General features: G+C 37.3%; 2 protein-coding genes across 5 annotated transcripts in view; one reads left to right on the top strand and one right to left on the bottom strand.

The window, feature by feature from the left end:
• CCDC175 (coiled-coil domain containing 175) overlaps positions 1-6,177 on the top strand; it is a 69,527-nt gene extending 63,350 nt beyond the window's left edge. The window contains exons 20-21 of the mRNA XM_072761666.1: positions 3,474-3,600; positions 4,130-6,177. Coding sequence (XP_072617767.1) covers positions 3,474-3,559 — 86 coding nt within the window. The 3' untranslated portion in view covers positions 3,560-3,600; positions 4,130-6,177. The remainder of the gene's footprint in view (positions 1-3,473; positions 3,601-4,129) is intronic.
• The window catches only part of JKAMP (JNK1/MAPK8 associated membrane protein), a 40,904-nt gene continuing 22,905 nt past the window's right edge, over positions 3,437-21,435 (bottom strand). For all 4 annotated transcript variants that reach the window (XM_072761668.1, XM_072761667.1, XM_026000596.2 and 1 more), the window contains exons 4-7: positions 19,921-20,127; positions 17,807-17,988; positions 14,545-14,621; positions 3,437-4,881 (exon numbers count right to left, since the gene is read on the bottom strand). In XM_072761668.1, the coding sequence (XP_072617769.1) occupies positions 4,663-4,881; positions 14,545-14,621; positions 17,807-17,988; positions 19,921-20,127 (685 nt within the window). In that variant the 3' untranslated portion in view covers positions 3,437-4,662. The remainder of the gene's footprint in view (positions 4,882-14,544; positions 14,622-17,806; positions 17,989-19,920; positions 20,128-21,435) is intronic.

The following is a 21,435-nucleotide window of genomic DNA, read 5'->3' as shown; positions in this document are numbered from 1 at the left end:
AGACATGAGGGCCACAGAATTCCATCCAGATTTTGGCTGTAGTGGGAAGAGGACGTCAGTTCTTGCACAGATACAGCCCAGAGGTCCCAGGTTGTGGGCAGCTACCCAGGAATCCCTGGGGAAGACGGGATGATGGAGGTAGAAAAGGCTGAGAAGGAAGGGAGAATGAAGTGTAGAGGAGAGACAGAGTGATAAATGAAAATAATATAACCTAGCAGGGTTATTAAATTTTCATTGTAAAGAATGTCACCATTAGATAATCAATTTTAAAGGTGAGTTGTAGAATGTGAAATGAAATTGAAAGTGTTAGGACTGAAAACATTCCAGTATTTGGTCAAAGCAATGTTCTGAGAATACTGCTTGACAAAAGAAGTAATGTTTTCATGACCAGTGAAGACTTTTGTGAGTAAACTTTCTTATCAGCCAAAAAGCTGTTTTTGTGGTCCTGCTCAAGCCTGGTGACACTTATTATGTGTAAGTGCATAGTCAGTCCCTGGACAGCCCTGGTCACTGCAGAATTGTCTTTGGTAAGTCAGGCTATCCCCAGCAACTGTCAACTCAAACTGTCAATTGCGCTATTTTCCACATGAGCGAGTCTTCCATTTTTGTCTGAAACCTGATGGATTTTTTTAAAGATTTTATTTATTCATAGACACAGAATGAGAGAGAGAGAGAGAGAGAGAGAGGAGAGGCAGAGAGAGGAGAGGCAGAGACACAGGCAGAGGGAGAGGCAGGCTCCATGCAGGGAGCCTGATGTGGGACTCGATCCCGGGTCTCCAGGACCAGGCCCTGGACTGAAGGCGGCGCTAAACCGCTGAGCCACCCGGGGCTGCCCCTGATGGAATTTTATGTTGGAACAGATCTAAATAGATGATCTCGAAAAGCTAGGCCCACCACATCCCTCCTTTTTCACGTACTTTGAGGACTGTCTTATTGATAACTATATGGAAAGTAGAAAATTGCAGTATGGAAATAAAGACCAGCTAAGTGCAAACAAGCCGAGGCATACAGCTTGGTATGGCAAGGACAGGAGCGTCACCATCACTCGCTTCTGCGGGGGGGGGGGGGGGGGGGGGGGGGGGGGGGCATGGGAAAGGTTTACTGTGAAAGGAAAGGCCTCAGGTATGCTCTGATGGGAGGTTGTGGGCAGCTAACCAGGAGCAGGACTCCCTCTGTGATCCATTAGTAAGTGTCTTTGGCTTTGGTGGCTCCAAAGTTAGAGGGCTCAAAAAGTAGGGAAGTTAGTGGTCATTGATGATGTTATGAATTCTGGGCCATTTACAGAGTCTGTAGGTCAGAGAAGTCCTCAGGCTGTCATTGGGAGAATTGGTTACTACACAAAGCTATGTAAAATTCCTTGTCATAGGGATTCTACAGGTGGAACATAGAACTATGAGAGAACCTAACAGAAAAAGAGACTTGACCTAGTTAAGGAAAAGGGGAGAGGCCTCTCTGGAGGACTGAGAAATGGAGCTGAGATCACAAGGAAGGTTTCTGGCTTCCCTCACTCCACATTATTTCTGCTCCTGGAGCATGGGCACTGTGTAGGGTTTGAAGGTAGGTGGACCTGGGCTCAGATCTTGGCGCTGCTTATAATGTTATTGAACTTCTACTCCCCAGTTTCCCTGGTTGTAAAATATGGATAGTTATGTTATAGAGCATCAGAGCCAAATGAGGCACGCCATCAGATCTCTTGAAATCTAGCATTCTCCTGTGAGAGGTAATAGTCAACCTTGGCTGGCTCCTTGGATTACTTGACCAGCTTTGAGCCACCTGTAATCTAGCTTTTGGATTTTCCCCGTTGAATGTTCTCTGGGTGAGGGGACTTCCAGAGAAGCCTTTGATCTCTTGAGCTCAACAGCCCTCTTCTGGACATACTCTGTCACTGCAGCCATACAGCTCAGAGACTCTGACAAGGAAAGTGGGCTAGCTTCAGTAACAGTGGAGCAACTTTTGAGCCTGGCACCACAGTACATACTGCAGGTTCTAAGTTGAATAAAACCCAGTCCCTGAGCCTCGAAGTGCATACATTGTGAGAACAAAGAGTTGATTCAAATACAAGGGATTCCTTTTAGTAAGTGGCTATGAGAAGGTAAAGAGAGGCATCTCTAAACCTTTTTAAGTGTTGGGAATAGAGAGAGAGGTCTTCCTTGAAAGGGCAGTAGACATGCCCTGGCCAAGGACAGCGATAGCATGGCTATCTGCTGAGTGGGTATCTTCTGGGGGTACCGACTGGCACATGGGGAGGATAGGTTTCTTAGAACTTCAAATGTCAGACTTCATCTTGAAAACCAAGATCTTTACTTTTTGCCTTAACAGTCCTTCTTGCAAAAAAAAAAAAAAAAAAAAAAAAAAAAAAGCAAACAATTATTAGTGTGTGACAGATTACTTTTTAAGAAGTATTAAAAATAATTTTATCTTAAAATTCTAAAAGTCCCCGAGTTTTATACCATGTATTGTAACTCAGGTTATGGATAATTTGTATATTAACCAAGCATTTTCACTTGATATATGTGCTACAGAAGACTGTTTAAGTCAAAGGATATTTTAGAAGTATCAAATTTGTATACACTGTTGGTTATATTTTGATCATTTAATTCTGGAAAAGAAACATTATTAAAGCAGAATCAAAATTTAAGAAATAATTTTAAAAAATCATTTGCCAAAAAATTGTCAAAATGTCTTTTGAAAAAACTAAAACCTGAACTAGGAAGGACTTAGGCCCTATTTCTCAAGCATTAGCATCACCTAGAAGAGGTTTTAAAAATCCTCCCGCTAAGCCTGCGGGACCAGTTCTGAGTCTCTATGGGTGGGGCATGTTTTTAGACCTCTCTCCAGTGGGATCCAATGTGCAGCCAAATCTTGCAAACCAACAGTTTTAGACAAATACATAACAATGTAATTAAATTTATCAACTGACCCAAATTAATCAAAATATTTGACCTTTAAATGACCTATCTAGCACTTGTTAGCAAAATAATTACCATGCACTGTAGCAGTGAGAGTCTGTAATGCCTTACAAGTCAAAACTGAACAAAGCTGAACTGGGACAAGGGTGATTTATTTTTTTAATGACCATATTTTAGCATATTATTTAGTAACATTAGCAACCACAGTTGCTATGAATTGTTCTGGTCTTGTTCTTAAAGCAAATTAATAATGCAGATATCTAAGTATTCCTGAAATCTTTGCATTTGAGGAATTTTAATAATTGCATGATTTTTCCTTTTGCATACATATTTCTCTGCTAGGAGATCAGAGAAGATAATTGTTAAAATGGCTCCAAATGTAGAGGGACAGATGGTGTTGGTAATCAGATATATGGCTCTCTACAGTCCCTTCCCACAACCAAGTCTCCGATTATACAATTGTCCAGTTGAGGATCCTTTGGGAAATTTAGAATTTTAATGCACACTAATAACCATCCAAACTTGAGTGAGATACATAGCATTTTTATGTTTTTATTCCTACAGAAAAGAAGAAACACATTCCTATCAAAAAAGTCCATCCCCCAGTGGGTGAATGTAAAAAAACTAACAAAATAACTTCAAGGCTATAACTGCTGTGAATTCAAAAGGCACAAACAAAACTACAGAACAAGTGAGTACACTTTCTTCATATTTTGCAATGATCTATGGATGTCCTGTTTAACAAAATTGCATAATCCCCACCCAATAGCAGAATCAGTAAATAACCTTCTAAATACAAATGGATATACATGGTTGGATAAATGTTAAAAAAAATAAAAAAACCTTATTTTGCTTCCATGGTTCCACCTGAATCTCTTAAAGGCTTTAGAGCATAAAATTCACAGTACACCTATCAATAACCACAGGAAAAGTATACGTTCTATATATTCTGTATTCTGTTAAGGCATCAATTGTAAGATGCATCCTAATTCAGAGACATCACAATGTGAAAAATTTTAGGATCAGTAAAATATTATTGCACCGTGTATATATCCTTCAAAAAGGAGACCAAAAAGGAAGGGAATGTGTGAATCCATGTATTTATATTCACTTGGGAAAGAAATATTCCTCTTTTTAGTCTGAATTATTTCCACAATTAAATGTCAGAACATCTGAGATTTTTTTTTTGTAGTTAAGCATTTTATTGTTTTTCTTAACAGAAACCATAATCAGAAGAGGTCTTCAACCAAACTACCTATACACAGAAAACCTGTTATATAAATTATACTCTATTTTTATAATCAAAATACTGTACTGGTAAAAATAAATAACAAACAACATACTTCCTTTTCATGTTTGCTACCAGACCCACAGGTATGTTTGTCCTTCTTATTCATTATACTTGAAAAACAAATTGAAACACAAGAGGCATGCAAAATTAGACCGATGCTAAGGATTTCAGATTATACTCGTCTAGGTATAGAGGAACATGATTTTGTTCTAAAGGATAACTAAATTGTTGCAGGTAGCAAGTACTTCCTAACATGCTTGTAGTGTCCTGGTGTGCTAAAGTGTGTAAGTGTATTATACTACGTCATAGACTACTACAGCATTTTGTATTTTCCAAGTCTATCCAGAAAGTCTGTTAAGTCAAAAACGGAAAACAAACAATCTTCCATACACAACAGAAGAGTATTAATGCATTTTATGTTTTTTTACTAAGAACACTTTTTAGGTTTTTGGCATTTTACATTCAGTGTCCATTGGCTCCTTCAGAGAGTATCCGTGAAGGCTCAGTAAATTTCGCAGTGAACAAGTAAAAAAGAGCTGGAGTGGGTACCAAAGCCAAAAGCGGCAAATCTTGCTCGAGTTTATCCACTCTGGAAATGGATATTATTCCATAGGCATGAAGTAACCAGTGGCTGAAGAGAACAATAAGTCTTTTCTTTCTCACCAGAAGATCATAGCAGTTCTGTATAATTTTTTAAAGGAAGAAAACAAACACACATTATCAGGCTGAATAAGCTACATAATTTGTTGCACTGTAATTTAAATGTATTATTTGTTGGGAAATTGGCAGAATAGGAAGATCCTGAGCTCACCTCGTCTATGGATACACACTGAGATAACAGACACATCAGTGCAACTCTGAAAATGATTCAAAGACTGGCAGCAGACCTTCCACAGTTAATTGTAGAGAGGAGGCCACATCAAAAAGGGTAAGAAGGGTGGGACATGGTTAGGAACAAAGCCCTGGGAGAGCCTAACCACACACAGGAGGGACACCAAAAGAAGCCAAAGGATCAGAACCCCTACCAGCAACCCTAGGCCCAGGGGGCCAGCACTAGGAGAATGAGTACCCGTAACAGCAGGCTTTGAAAACCGTGGGCCTTACTTTAAGTATTTTTACCATCAGTGGCACTTAGCTCCAGGAGAGCTGGGAGGTAACAAACTCAGTAGTCCCTGCCATTAAAGAGCCAGCATCTGCATCACTTGCCATCAGGGAAATACAAATCAAAACCACAATGAGATACCACCTCACACCAGTGAGAATGGGGAACATTAACAAGGCAGGAAACCACAAATGTTGGAGAGGATGCGGAGAAAAGGGAACCCTCTTACACTGTTGGTGGGAATGTGAACTGGTGCAGCCACTCTGGAAAACTGTGTGGAGGGTCCTCAAAGAGTTAAAAATAGACCTGCCCTACGACCCAGCAATTGCACTGTTGGGGTTTTACCCCCAAAGATTCAGATGCAATGAAACGCTGGGACACCTGCACCCCGATGTTTCTAGCAGCAATGTCCACAATAGCCAAACTGTGGAAGGAGCCTCGGTGTCCATCGAAAGATGAATGGATAAAGAAGATGTGGTCTATGTATACAATGGAATATTACTCAGCCATTAGAAACGACAAATACCCACCCTTTGCTTCAACATGGATGGAACTGGAAGGTATTATGCTGAATGCAGTAAGTCAATCGGAGAAGGACAAGCATTGTATGTTCTCATTCATTTGGGGAATATAAATAATAGTGAAAGGGAATATAAGGGAAGGGAGAAGAAATGTGTGGGAAATATCAGAAAGGGAGACAGAACATAAAGACTCCTAACTCTGGGAAACGAACTAGGGGTGATGGAAAGGGTGGGGGTGAATGGGTGACGGGCACTGAGGGGGGCACTTGACGGGATGAGCACTGGGTGTTATTCTGTATGTTGGTAAATTGAACACCAATAAAAAATAAATTTATTATTAAAAAATAAAATAAAGAGCCAGCATATAATAGGTAAGTGATGAACCACTAAATTCTACTCCTGAAAATAATATTACACTATAGGTTAACTAACTAGAATTTAAATAAAGAGCCAGCATAACAACCCAGCAGAGATACAGCACAGAAATACCAGTTTGAAAGTCACCAGATGTATATGTGAAGGAGATTTACTAATCTCATAATGTGCAAGGGCGGGGCAGGGATCTTTAGGAAACTCTCCAAGACTAAAAGAGCTGGCACAACCGTTTCTCCCCACTCCCCTACTTGCAGGACCAGAAGAACATGTTCTACCTCACTTGCTAGCACCATGCCCAACCCACGTTCTCTTGCGGATTCACTCAGCAGATGTCCCTCCAAAGTGGCTCCTGCCCCAACACACTGCAAACAACCCCAGGAGAGATGGCACCACTCCAAAGTGGCTCTTGCCCCAGAAAGACAATCACATACGCCAGCGTGTCTGCAATCCCAACAGCCAAACCTTATAACTGAAAGTGCAGAAAAAGAATCCCACTACTCACTGCCACTGTAGTTGCAACAGCTTGGGGACCAGAATATGCTAGCCCCACCAAAAAGCAAAAACCTCTTAGGGAACAGGGAAAGGAGAGTAGTGCCCTGGAGACTGTTATAACTGCAGCCGCAACAGAATAGGGGCAGGAGTCTGGTCTGACTGCCGATCTGCCCAACTACAGGCCTTCAGTGGCCCCAGACTGGCACCTTCACAGAACAGGGACCAAATCCTGCCTGGTGTGCCCTGAGCAGATGAAGTAGGCCATTGCAGCTGACTGGACTGAAGGCCAACACAGTAGAGCCACTACAGCAGGGTCCATGTATCCCACATAGGAAACATCCATGAAGCACCTGATTCTGGGGGAATGGAGGACGTTGCACCACAGCACCTTTTCCTCAAAAGGCCACTACCTTCAAGATCAGGAGATGTAGCTGACTTTTCTAACAGAGACAAGGAGACAGAAGAATAAGTCCCAAATGAAAGAACAGGATAAAACCACAGCAAAAGAGCCATATGAAACACAGATAAGCAACATGCCTGATAAAGTAATGGTCATAAATAAGCAGAGGATCTCAGTGAAACCTTCAATATATAAAATAGAACCAGTCAGAGAGGAGGAACTCAATAACTGAAATGAAAATTACACTAGAGAAAAATCAATAAAGGATCAGTGATCTGGAAGACTGATGTAATAGAAAGCAGCCAAGCTGAACAGCAAACAAAAAAATATAATAAAAAATGAAAATAGGGTAAGGGAACTCAGTGACACCATCAAGTATAATAATATTCACATTATAGGGATCCCAGAAGGAGGAGAGAGAAAAGGGGCAGAAAATTTATTTGAAGAAATAAAAGCTGAAACTTCCCCAATCTAAGGAAGAAAACAGACTTCCAGATGCAAGAGCACTGACAGCACCTAATAAAATTAATCCACGGCACATAAAAATTAAAATGGCAAAGTAGTGATAGAGATTTTATAAGCAGCAAGAGAAAAGAAAGCAATTATGCATAAAGGAAACCTCAGAAACCTACCAGGTGATTTTTCAGCAAAAACCCTGCAGGCCTAAAGGAAGTGGCATGATATATTCAAAATGCTTAAAGAAAAAAAAAACCTATAAAAGAATAGTCTGTTGTATTCAGAATTGAAGGAGAAATAAAGGGTTTCCGTGACAAAGTTAAAGGAGTTCATAACCACTAAACCAGCCTTACAAGAAAACATTAAAGAGAATTCTTTGGGGAAAAAACTCTGTAATAAAGATTATGAAAGGAAAAAATGTCACAATATAAACATATAACAAAAGATTAATCACATATAAAACCAGTATAGAGATTAAAGCACAAAAGCGGTAAAATCAATATCTATAAAAATCTGTTAAGGGACTCAAAAAAGGAGGTAAAGTATGACATCATATACATAAAACATGGTTGGGGGGTAAAAATTTAGTGCTTTTAGGATGGGTTCAAACTAAAGTGACCCATAACTTAATATAGACTGCTATACATGTTAGAAGTTATAAATGAATATGGTAACCACAAATCAAAACCTATAATACATACATAAATAGAAAGGAATCCAAGTGTAATGCTAAAGCCATTAAACCACAAGGGAAGAGAAGGAGCAGAGAACTACAAAAACAATAGTAAAACAAGTTAACAGAATAGCAATAAGTACATACCTATCAATAATTACTCTGAGTATAAATGGACTAAACGCTACAAAGGACATAGGGTGCTGAGTGGATAAAAGAAAAAAAAAAAAACCTCTAAGTGCTGCTTTAGACTTCCTTTAGACCTAGATATACATGCAAGATTGAAAGTGAAGGAACTGAAAAACATCATGCAAATAGAAGTTAAAAGAAAGCTAGGTTAGCAATACTTAAATTATTTGACAGAATAGACTTTAAAACAAAGATAGTAGGTACCAAGGGACAAAAAGGATATTACTGAATTAAAAAGGGAACAATCCAAAAAGAGGATAGAACAATTATAAATACCTATGCACCCAAAAAGAGGGTACCTAAATACATAAAGCAACTATTAACAGACAGGAAGAGACTGACAGTAATACAATAATAGCTGGGGACTTATATACTCCACTTACATCAGTGTATACATTATCCAGGTTAATCAACAAGAAACAATGGCTGTGAATGACATATCAGACCAGATGGACCTAAAAGATATATTGAGAACATTCCATCCAAAAACAGGATTACATATTCTTTTTAAGTGTACATGGGATCCTCTCCAGAACGGATCACATGTTAGGGCACAAAACAAGTCTCAACAAACTATATCATGCCTTTTTTCCAACTACAATGGTATGAAACTAGAAATTACAAGAAGTCTAGAAAGAACATAAATATATGTAGGCTAAATAATATGTTTTACTAAATGATTAATGGGTCAACCAAGACATCAAAGGAAATAAGGAAATAAAAAAAATACATGAAACAGATGAAAACCACAACGGTCCAGTATCTTTGGGATGCAGCAAAAGCTGTCCTAAGAGGGAAGATTATAGCAATAGAGACCTACCTCAAAAAACAAACCCCTCAAACAACTTAGCCTTACCCTTAAAGGAGTTAGAAAAAGAACAAAAGCCCAAAGCCAGTAGAAAGAACAAAATAATAAAGATGAGAGAAGTAAATAGAGACAAAAAAAAAAAAAAAAAAACAGATCAGGAGCTGGCTCTTTGAAGATAAACAACATTGATAAAGCTTTAGCTAGACTCATCAAGAAAAAAGAGGTTGCAAATAAATAAAACTAGAAAAGGAGGAGAAATAACGGATACCACAGAAATAGGACTTTAAAAAATTATGAAAAACTATATGGTAATAAATTGGACAACCTTAAAGAAATGGATACATTCCTAGAAGCATATAGCCTCTCCAAAGTGAATCAGGAAGAACACTTGTAACAAAATAAAGTCCAAGACCAGATGGCATCAAAGGTGAATTATACCAAACATTTAAAGAATTGAGCTTGGCGGTTTAGCACCGCCTTCAGCCCAGGGCCTGATCCTGGAGACCGGGGAGTGAGTCCCACGTCGGGCTCCCTGCATGGAGCCTGCTTCTCCCTCTGCTTGTGTCTCTGCCCCTCTCTCTCAATCTGTGTCTCTCATGAATAAAAAGTAAAATCTTTTAAAATAAATAAATAAAGAATATCCATTCTTTTCAAACTATTCAAACAAAAAAAAATGTAAAAGGAAGAAAAGTCTCCAAATTTATTTTGTGAGGTCAGCATCACCCTGATACCAAAACCAGATAGACACCACAAAAAAAGAAAACTATAGACCAATATCTCTGATGAACACAGATGTAAAATTCCCAACAAAATATTGGTAAACCAAATGGAACAATACACTAAAAAAAATTATTCTCCACAATCAAGTGGGTTTTATTCTAGGTTGTAATGGTGAATCAATCAAAATGATAAATCACACTGATGAGAGAAAAGAAAAAAAAACCATAGCACCTTCTCAACAGATGCACAAAAGGCACCTGACAAAGCACATCCATCTGTGATAAAATCTCTCAACAAAGTAGATCTAGAAGGAAGGTACGTCAACATAGTAAGGGCCGCATATGAAAACCCTACATCTAACATCTTACTAAATGGTGAAAAACCAAAAGCTTTTCCTCTCAGATCAGGAACAAGACAAGGAGGTCCACTCTTACCACTTTTATTCAACAGAGTATTAGAAGTTCTAGCCACAGCAATGAAAAACAAAAAACAAAAAACAAAAAAAATAAAAAATAAAAAAGGAAAGACATCCGAATTGGTAAGGAAGAAGTAAAACTTCTACTATTTGCAGATAACATGATACTATATATAGAAAACCCTAGACTCCACCAAAAAACTACTAAAACCGATAAATGAATTCAATGAAGTTGCAGGATACAAAATTAATGAACAGAAATCTGTTGAATTTCTATACACTAATAACAAAGTAGCAGAATGAGAAAGATTTTTAAAATCCCACTTACATTGTACAAAAATAATAAAACCTCTAGGAATAAACTTAAGGAAGTAAAAGACCTGTACTCTGAAAATAATAAAACACTGATGAAAGAAACTGTAGGTGACACAAATGGAAATTCCATGATTTAATGCAATCCCTATCAAAAGAGCAACATTTTTTATAGAACTAGAACAAATAATCAGTATTTTCTTTGGAATCACAAAAAAACCCCTAAAGAGCCAAAGCAATACTGAGGAAGAAAAACGAAGCTGGATTTAATGACAATCCCAGATTTCAAGATACTCTATAAAAGCTGTAATAATCAAAACAGTATGGTACTAGCACAGAAAGAGACACATGAATCAATGGAACAGAATAGAAAGCGCTGACATAAACCCAAGCATATATAGTAAATTAATCTAGGACAAGGGAGGCAAGAGTAAATAAAACGAGGAAAGAGAGTCTCTTCAATAAATAGTGCTGTGAAAATTGCACACCTACATGTGAAAGAACAAAACTGGACCATTTTCTTACCCCAGACACAAAAACAAACTCAAAATGGACTAAGACCTAAATGTGATACCAGAAACCATAAAATTCCTAGAACAAAATAGGCAGTAATTGGACATTGGCTAGATCTGTCTCCTCAGGCAAGGGAAACAGAAGCAAAAACAAAGTACTGAGACTACACCAAAATAAAAAGCTGTTACATAGTGAAGGAAACCATCAACAAAAAAGGCAAACTAAAGAAGCAGAGAAGATATCTGCAAGTGATACATCTGATAAGACGCTAATATGGGTATGTATCCTATAACTTCTACAACTCAACACGCAAGAAACAATCTGATTAAAAATGGGCAGAGGGGGATCCCTGGGTGGCGCAGTGGTTTGGCGCTTGCCTTTGGCCCGGGGCGCGATCCTGGAGACCCGGGATCGAATCCCACATCAGGCTCCCGGTGCATGGAGCCTGCTTCTCCCTCTGCCTATGTCTCTGCCTCTCTCTCTCTCTCTCTGTGACTATCATAAATAAATAAAAATTAAAAAAAAAAAAATGGGCAGAGGACCTGGACAATTGTCCCAAAGACATAGAGATGCCCAAGAAACACAGGAAAAGATGGTCAATATCACTAATCACAAGGGAAATGCAAATCAAAAGCACAATGAGATGTCATCTTATGTCTGTCAGAGTGGCTAAAATCAAGAACACAAGAAACACATGTTGCCAAAGATGTGGGAAAAAATGACCCTCGTGCACTGGGAATGCCAAATGGTGCAGCCATAATGGAAAACAGCATGGAGGTTCCTCAAAAAAATTAATCTGAAAAGATAAATGCACTCCCATGTTTACTGAAGTATTATTTACATAGCCAAGATATGGAAGGAACCCAAGTGTCCATGGACAGATGAATGGATAAAGGTGTGGTACATACATATAAACAATGGAATACTACTTAGCCATAAAAAAGGATGAGATCTTGCCATTTGCAACAACATGGATGGACCTAGAGGTACAATGCTAAGTGAAGTCAGTCAGAGAAAGATAAATACCATATGATTTCACCCATGTGGAATTTAAGAGACAAGGGATAAAATGGGACAAAAACATCAACAAAAAAAAAAAAGAAAAGAAAAAAGACTGAAATACAGAGAACTGGTGGTTACCAGAGGGGAGGTGAAATAAAGGGGATTAGGGGATTAAGAGGACACATATCATGATGAGCACTGAATAATGTATAGAATTGTTGAATGATTATATTGTACACCTAAAGCTAATATAACACTCTAGGTTAATACTTCAATGAAAATAAAATGTACTGTTTCCACGCAATAACCTCAGCATCACACCATGTTTGACCTAAAAAGGACCTAAGAAATCACTCATTACATTTTACAGATGAGGAAACTGAGGCTTTCAACAACCATATAGGCACTCAGCGGCAGCACCAAAACAGGAGGCCATGTCTCTAAATTCTAGTCCACAACACCATTCAACCTTGGAAACACTATAGTTTCTTCTGAGATATGAACTAGAAGGGAACTCTACATGATGGGCCTCCTTCCTGCCCTGATCCACTGCAGCTGAGTCTTATAGGTGGGAAGTAGGTACATAAACTCAACTTCCTTAGTTTCTAGTATCCTTGGGGTCTGCTGCCTGGATAATTAGAAGGGAGCAGAAATGACATTTCCTTTTAATTTTTAAACAGCTCTGTGATATGTAGAAATAGGAGACTTTTTTTTTTTTTTTTTTTATTTATGATAGTCACAGAGAGAGAGAGGCAGAGACACAGGCAGAGGGAGAAGCAGGCTCCATGCACCGGGAGCCCGATGTGGGATTCGATCCCGGGTCTCCAGGATCCCGCCCTGGGCCAAAGGCAGGCGCCAAACCGCTGCGCCACCCAGGGATCCCAGGAGACTTCAAGTTATTACAAAAGTAGTATCTAAAGGTGCTAACAGGGAATCCCTGGGTGGCTCAGCGGTTTAGCGCCTGCCTTCAGCCCAGGGTGTGGTTCTGGAGTCCCGGGGTCGAGTCCCACATCGGGCTCCCTGTGTGGAGCCTGCTTCTCCCTCTGCCTGTATCTCTGCCTCTCTCTCTGCCTCTCATGAATGAATAAATAAAATCTTTTTAAAAAAAAATTAAAATAAAGGCGCTAATAAACACACTAAAATGTAATTTGCAGGAGGTTACTAACTCTCTCTTATTAAATGACTCATCAACTCACCAGAACTAAATTTCCTGATTCAGGTCCCTATTCTGATTCTTTATAGAGTGCTAATTGAAGTACACGAACATTTCATATGGAAGAGATTCCTGGAGCAAAGATCTAAGTTTCAGGCTAATTTAACTATCCATAGTAGTTATAGGTAATAAAAATTCAAGAACTTCATTTTATTGAAATATCCAATCATTCCCTCCCTCAAGTTTTTCCTTAGAATGGACAAAGGTGACAAAATGAATCTGCTTATCTTCTTTGAACATATTGTATTGTTAACTAAAGATTACACAGGAGAAATGGAGATAGTACACAAATGAAAAGATCTGAATCACCACAAAAACATTCTGCTTGGTTCCTCTACTACTATTCTACCTGAAAGTCATTCCCTTTCACTCTTTCATTAATGCAATAGAAAAAGGAGCAACAGCAATGACTCCAAAATAGGTGACAACTTCCTTCTTTGGGCTGAACTTTTTTATGAAAGAATGAGAAAGCACACATCTTATCAACTGCAATATGCAGCTGAAGACTGTGCCTAGATTAGCAAGCAACATTTTTATTCCTTTCAAATTAAAGGTATAACTCAGAGTTCTTTCTAACAGTGGCCTTCAATAAAATACTAAGCTGGACAAAATGGAGATCTTGAAACAGGAACAGTATCAAAACTAGTATGACTATAATATTATTTCCAAGTCACCGAAATATTAGAATGCAAAAGTAAACATCCATAATCAAGAAAATAAAATTGGGAACAAAATATAGAAGGCCATAAAATGTATTTAACTACTGATGACTGTCAGTGTTGCCATTGTAAAATAAAGTGTAAAATTAGTTCTATATACCATAAAGCGGTTCATGTTTCCTTCAAAGTAGTAACGTTCAACATTTCAATAATTAAACATTTTCTATGTGAGTAAATTATGTAAAAAGATTTTTTTTCTCCAACATACTAGATACTTAAGTACTTAAGCCTGCTACTGCACTAATTTCCCTAGCAAATACAACATTTTATAAACTTAACTAACATGCTAAAAGCTACTGAGTGCCATCAATTAGCTAAGGATTACTAAAACAATCAGTTGTACCATATCATATCATAGGTAGATTCTCCTATTCAATTGCTAAATTTATTAAAAACAAACACACACCTTTAACAAAGGAAAAAAGATTTCCTACCTCTATTTCAGAAGCCGACATGTACACAGCCAGAGTAACCAAAGATAATACTAATATAATGTATGGGAAGGCATAATCTGAAAAATAAATCGGTATTATATTGAAAATTAAATTTTCTGAATAAACCATCAAAATAATTCAGACAGTTTTTAAAATTCTCTCAATAGTTGAAAACTTTCTCAACCAGTCCTATGTGAGACTTAAGCCCTAATGCCCTAAGGCAGGGGTCAGGAAACTTTCTGTAAAGGACCAGATAGTAAATATTTTTGGCTTTGCGGGCCATACAGTCTGTCTCAATAACCCAAGTCCCCATTGCAGTGGGAAACAGCCAGACAATACACAAATGAATGGGTGTGGCTATGTTCCAATAAAACTCTAGGAGCAATAAATTCCAAATTTCATATAATTTTCACACATTAAGAATTACTACTCTCTCTCAGAGTACCCTCTCTCCATTTTTTTTTTTTAACCAAAATAAAAAGATAATGGTCAACTCAGACTCTGTAAGAAACCCATACTTCAGATAAAAATAGCCCTTTTGATAAGGGCAACACAACTCAGTGTGGGAATAAGAAAAGTGCAGAGGAATGTTGAAACTATCCTGGATAAGATCCCCTTATTTTTTTCTACTGTTTAAAAAGTGTAAAACTATCCTTGGCCCAGTTTTGAAGACCCCTACCTTAAGGCATCCATTGAATGTAACGATTAGTTTCTGTCTATGCATCTACAATACTAGTATGTACCAAACTTGGGAGGATTGAGAAAGTAATTATGCAAATAATTTTGTTTTATGGTCCAAATGGGGGATGTTGGTTGAAAAAAGCTATATGGTTTTAATTACTCTTTAGAAAAGCTGCTATAGGGATCCCTGGGTGGCGCAGCGGTTTGGCGCCTGCCTTTGGCCCAGGGCGCGATCCTGGAGACCCGGGATCGAATCCCACATCGGGCTCCCGGTGCATGGAGCCTGCTTCTCCCTCTGCCTGTGTCTCTGCCTCTCTCTCTCTGTGACTATCATAAATAAATAAAAATTAAAAAAAAAAAAAAGAAAGAAAAGCTGCTATATCAGTAACCTCAAGGGATAAATGGATCATTCTTCTAGATATTTTGGGATGCCTGGGTGGCTCAGTGGTTGAGCGTCTGCCTTCAGCTCAGCGTGTGATCCCGGAGTACTGGGATCGAGTCCCACATCAGGCTCCCTGCATGGAGCCTGCTTCTCCCTCTGCCTGTGTCTCTGCCTCTCTGTATCTCTGTATCTCTCATGAATAAATAAATAAAATCTTTAAAAAGAAAATTCTAGATTTTTCTACTTCAAGCAAAATTTTTTCTTATAAAATACTTTCTTTTAAAATGTTTTCAATTTATAGCACACTAAAGCAAACAAACACATTCAGAATAAAATCTTGAATTACTTTTCATATAATTATTTTAAAACAACTTCAATTTATGAAACCACTAATCATTCTACATTGCAGTGGAACCCATTTGGAACAATTTCAAATGTTAATTCAGAATGTAGAAACTCTAACTTATCTATACAGGCTCAATTCCAACTTACTAAGTAAATAACTAAATGCCTTGTTTGACATTTAAAACCTTTTATTTCATAGACTGTAATTAGGTCCTAAACCAACCACACACACACACACACAAAAAAAAATCCTATTTAATTTATAAATAATGTTGCTAATGCTACAAATCTAAGACTGAGTAGTAAAAAGCCATCTAAGTTAAAAAGAGAAAGAAGTTTCTAAAAAGGCCCAAACTTGTGGGGAGTAGAGGGTGGTCTTGGGTTCATGGAAGCACTTAGGTCTTGCACTCAGGCATGGCTGTTACAAGGTTTTAAAATTTGAGATTTTGAGCAACTAGGCCTAGGGGATAAAGCCTGAGAATCTGCATGTTCATTCCCCTAGTGGTTCAGATGCAGATCACACTTAAAAACTGGTTTCCAAATTCCAAGCAGGTAGAACTTGTCACAGACCTCTTCCTAATAACTTCTCATCAACCTATTTTATTTGCTTTTTTAAATATTTGCTTCTGTTGCTCTATTCAGTAGTTACTAAGTCAGAAAGCTACTCTATTCTCCTATTCCCTCACCCCTATGTTTAGTCAGTTACCTAGTTAACTGATCTTCAAAATACTCTCCATTCCCAGTGCTTCTCTGCTTTAGGCCAGTCAGTCTTGGCTAGCTGCAATAACCTCTTAACTGATCCCCCAGGTCCTCTTCCCCTGCCAATCCATCTTCTACACTGCTATGAATTTTCTTTCTAAAATGCATGCCAGTCTTCTGCCTAAAATCCTTAAAGGGTGGGTCTCTATTCCCTAGAACAAGAATAGCAACCTCACATACCCACAGAGGCCAGCCAGGCAGGTAAATAATAGAAGTGGACCAAATCTAAGACAACAGGAAATGATAGGAGCTAGAAGGAGATATACATTTTCAAGTATTATGCAGGCCAACTGAAACAATACATCTGTAAACTAGAATATAAGGGATAACAGACTTCTGACTAGTCTCCAATTTCTTCTTCCCTTGGCCTCACCTTCACAGTGCCATCCTCCTCTAGAGCCAAATTCATTACCAAGCTACAAAATAATGCCAGTCTTGCCTAGCCCCTTTAGACCAGAAGACTTGCCCTCTGTACCTTGGTAGGCTCCACGTAGATGGCATCTAACATCCCTGCAATATTCAATGTCACATATTCAAATAAGTACTATACTACATCGTCTCAGCTACTCATAGCTTTCCTACTAGTATGTCAGCCTTTAACACCAACTTTTTCCTATTCTTCTTTTGAGTCATATTCAGTCTAAATAGTTGAATAAATGAATGGCTACATTGAAATAAAGAATATACTGAGGATTCTTTTACTGTATCTAAATGGCTTTAATAAAGGCACTCAAAAATTGAGGACATAACTTAATAATAAATTTTAGTACATATCATCAACAGTAACTTCCATATATTACAAGCAAAAACAAGTTCTTGCTTTTTAATTCATACTCAGGTTTTTTAAATATTCCTACTTAGTTTATAAGCTTCAGATACAAAGTATTCTCTAAATAGAAATCAGCTTTGACTAACTTGAGACTATTCCATCCCAAGAAGCACATTTTTTATTGTTTTTATAAGACTGATTATGTTTTAGCAAAAATATTTTCAAGGATTAAAAAAACAATTTAAAGAAAAGATTCAAAGGTATAGAGAATATACTGTTTATCACATATACAAATATATTTCATTGACTTGACCCATCAAACTTACATAAAAGGCCTCCACCAACTGCCTGAAGCACAGTTAAAATTGGGAAGAAGTAAAGTGCAGCATAAATACTTTTAAATCGATCAGACTTTCCTAACCCACAGGCAATCTTCTTTACCAGAAGGGGTCGGAGTAGCATCATCAATACCAAGCAGAATGCATAATAGATAAATACAATAGTGTACCTGTAAAATAAGTCAAGGAATCATAACATTGAAATTATGTTTTAAAATATCTATTACTGATCAATTTAAAATCATAGATGCTAAAAAAGGTTTAAAACGTATATTAAGTCAACCTACTAACTCAAAGTTTTAGTAATGTAAACATTTTTTAAAGTAAGTTTCTAATAATAGAAATTTGCACGCTGTTCCATGTCTCATCTAAGTTCCCCTCAAAACTACAATTATCAGTAAAGTATCCCGGTATTTTTCAGTCTGTAAGGAACAAGGCTATATATCAATGGAGAAAATAATCAGTGTAATAGTGTTCCAAAGGCTCCTGGTAATTTTGTGCCATTACTTTCTGTTGACCCAAAAAAGAAAAAAATTTCTATAACTTTTGGTAGTCCTGCAGCTTTTTTTCTTTTTAAGTTTTGTTTTTTTGTTTGTTTGTTTTTAGTAATCTCTATGCCCAACCTGGGGCTTGAACTCACAACCCCAAGATCTCAATCCTGAGATCTTCCAACTAAGCCAGCCAGGCATTCTGGGTAGTCCTGCTGCTTTCTGAAAAGTTTAGGCACAGTCTAGCCATCTAGTTACAATTAAATGGCTATGTAAAGTAAATAATATGTATAAAACCAATATTAATTTGTATGATTAATAAAGCAGACAGGCCACTGCACAGTGACTGTTGGTAAAGCTACTGAGAAAAAAAAATATCTACTTAATTCAAATTCTGATCAATGAAGTTGTATGAGGATGTGGCTGTATGGCCACAGAATGAGGGTCGAGGGCACCTATTTGCCATCTGTTCTTAGAATTTGCTGACTCTCCTACTATATGCTTTATAGATAGTATAAAAAACACTATCTATGTGACCAGCAATAAATAAGTCTGATTTTGTCTTAAATAAGATGGTTATATATAATATCTGATTTCCTTATTCAGTTCTTTAAATAGAACGAGGTTAAGTTGGCAGTCCCCTGGATAATATACAAGATGAGAAAAATTGAAACTCTGAAACCAAATGAGAACACTTTACTGGTCTTTTATATACAGTATTATATGTAAATTATATGTATATATAAAGAGAGACAGCATATATACAGGAAATAAGTAATTTACAGGGCTTAATAGTAGGCAGGTGGAAAGATGCTCATATCTCTGTATCTGGAACTTTTTACATTGCAGGTGTTTTTCCCACTTAGTACTCTTAAGAACCTGCAGAAAAAGGACTATTTTCTTGCTACAACTATGGGAAACTCTCATATTACACCTTTACCAAGAAAAACATCAAAATGAACATGAAGAGAAATTCTAAAAATAAAGTAGTCTGGCACATTACATAGAGTCTTATGGATTTAATATTTTTAAAACAAAACATTCTCGTGAAAATTATAAACATTTGCTTTGGAAAAAAGCAAAAACAAAAAAACATTAACTCTAATAATAATGCCAGCTACTATCTTGTATGTAAGGCACTGCACATGGTGTCTGATATGTGCAGACTTATTTAATCCTCAAAATCACCTTATGAGGTACCATTATTTCCATTTTTACCAATGGGAAAACAGAGGTTACAAGCTCTTAACATGATCACATCACCACAGTGGCTCCGGATTCAAACTCAAGCCTGTTTTTAGCTCCAAAGCCCACACTCTTTCATCTATGTCAGATATTGCTTCTCTGTTGCATATCATAAAGGTTTTCCTTAAAACTCTCTTTTAAAGAAAACAGATATTGCTTATTTTAGAAATGCTTATACATACTTCAACACCAACACAAAAGTACTTTCACTTGTATTACACTAAGATGCATTTCTATTCTCTTCCCTAAAGAGAAGAAAATCATTTCTATCTCCCCCAGTGCCTAGAAGCCATTTTCAATAATCTGTTGAAATGAATAAATTTATAATTATAATTTTTTAAATGATCTTCAGTCTATATAAATACTTACAGTGGGTAGACAGCTTCATGAGTACAGTGCACTGTGGTAACGTAGTCGGGACTTGGATTGTAAAGCATCGTATACCAATCAGAAAGCATTAGTACTCGACATGAACGGATATACAGAACACCAACTGGATCACTCACAAGTAAGGTGATAATAGCTGCCATACTGCATTCAAATAATGCAGTGATGTGCTGGAAAAGTGCACTGGAACTAGTAAAACAAAAGTAGCACAATTACCAGAAAATTTTCACTATTTAGATGGCTTTAAGAAAACCTGTATGTTCCAAATACAGATTCTAAAAGGAATGTTTAACTGATAAATCCTGAAACTAAAATATCTTCTAAATAGGTCAGAAAAGTCAAACATGAAAACCACTTGAGAAGAGTTTAACCCTCCATCCTAAAAAAGGGATTCTCATCCCAGATAACACTGTGCCAGTATTTTCTAAATGTAAAGAGCAGAAATTAAAATGTTCCTTTATCGGGATCCCTGGGTGGCGCAGCGGTTTAGCGCCTGCCTTGGCCCAGGGCGCAATCCTGGAGACCCGGGATCGAATCCCACGTCGGGCTCCCAGTGCATGGAGCCTGCTTCTCCCTCTGCCTGTGTCTCTGCCTCTTTCTCTCTTTCTCTGTGTGATTATCATAAATAAATAAAAATTAAAAAAAAAATAAAGACTCTGCATCTTTAAAAAAATAAATAAAATAAAATGTTCCTTTATCTCAAGTGACTTGCCAAACTGTTTAGAATGTCTTAGTTACCTATGCATCATTATCTTAAATATAAAAAGCACAGAAAAAACTATATTAATACAGATTAGTTATCAAGTATAATAATAAAAATTATAAGTTCATCACCTAACTCAATAACTAGAACATTAGCAACCTGTATTTACCTCTGTTCCTTCCTCATTCCCTAATCCTGGCTCTTCCCCAAGAGGTAACCATTATATTAAATTCTCTTTATCACTTTTTCTTAAGTTTTTATTCCAATTAGATTATGCTTCAAAATAATCTAATGTCTAGTTTTGCTTATTTTTAAAAATTTATTTGAGAGAGAGAGAGAAAGAGCACACGTGAGCAGAGGAGCAAAGAGAATCTTAAGCACACTCCCCACTGAGCATGGAGCCTGACTTGGGGCTTGATCTCACCACCCTGAGATCATGACCTAAGCTAAAATCAAGAGTTGGATGCTTAAGTGACAGAGCCTCCCAGGCACCCCAAGTTTTGCTTATTTTTAAACACTATAAAGTGATACACATCTTTTTTCCATTCAAAATTACATTTCCAAGATTTATCTATGGTATTGTTTATACCTAAAGTTGTCATTTTCACTGCTGTATAATATTCTGTGTGCCCATTCCATTGTTTATCCATTTTTGGTGTTTTGCAGTTTAATTATAATGTGAGTAGGTATGAATTTCTTCTTCTTTATTCTGCTTGGAATGTGTTTTGCTTCCCCAGAAGCGATTCTGCAAATCTATTTTTCACCATTTCTGTAAAATCCAAATATATCTTTAA

Source organism: Vulpes vulpes, chromosome 6 (assembly GCF_048418805.1).
Source record: "Vulpes vulpes isolate BD-2025 chromosome 6, VulVul3, whole genome shotgun sequence".
NCBI lineage: Eukaryota > Metazoa > Chordata > Mammalia > Carnivora > Canidae > Vulpes > Vulpes vulpes.
This window is presented reverse-complemented; position numbering and strand designations above follow the sequence as displayed.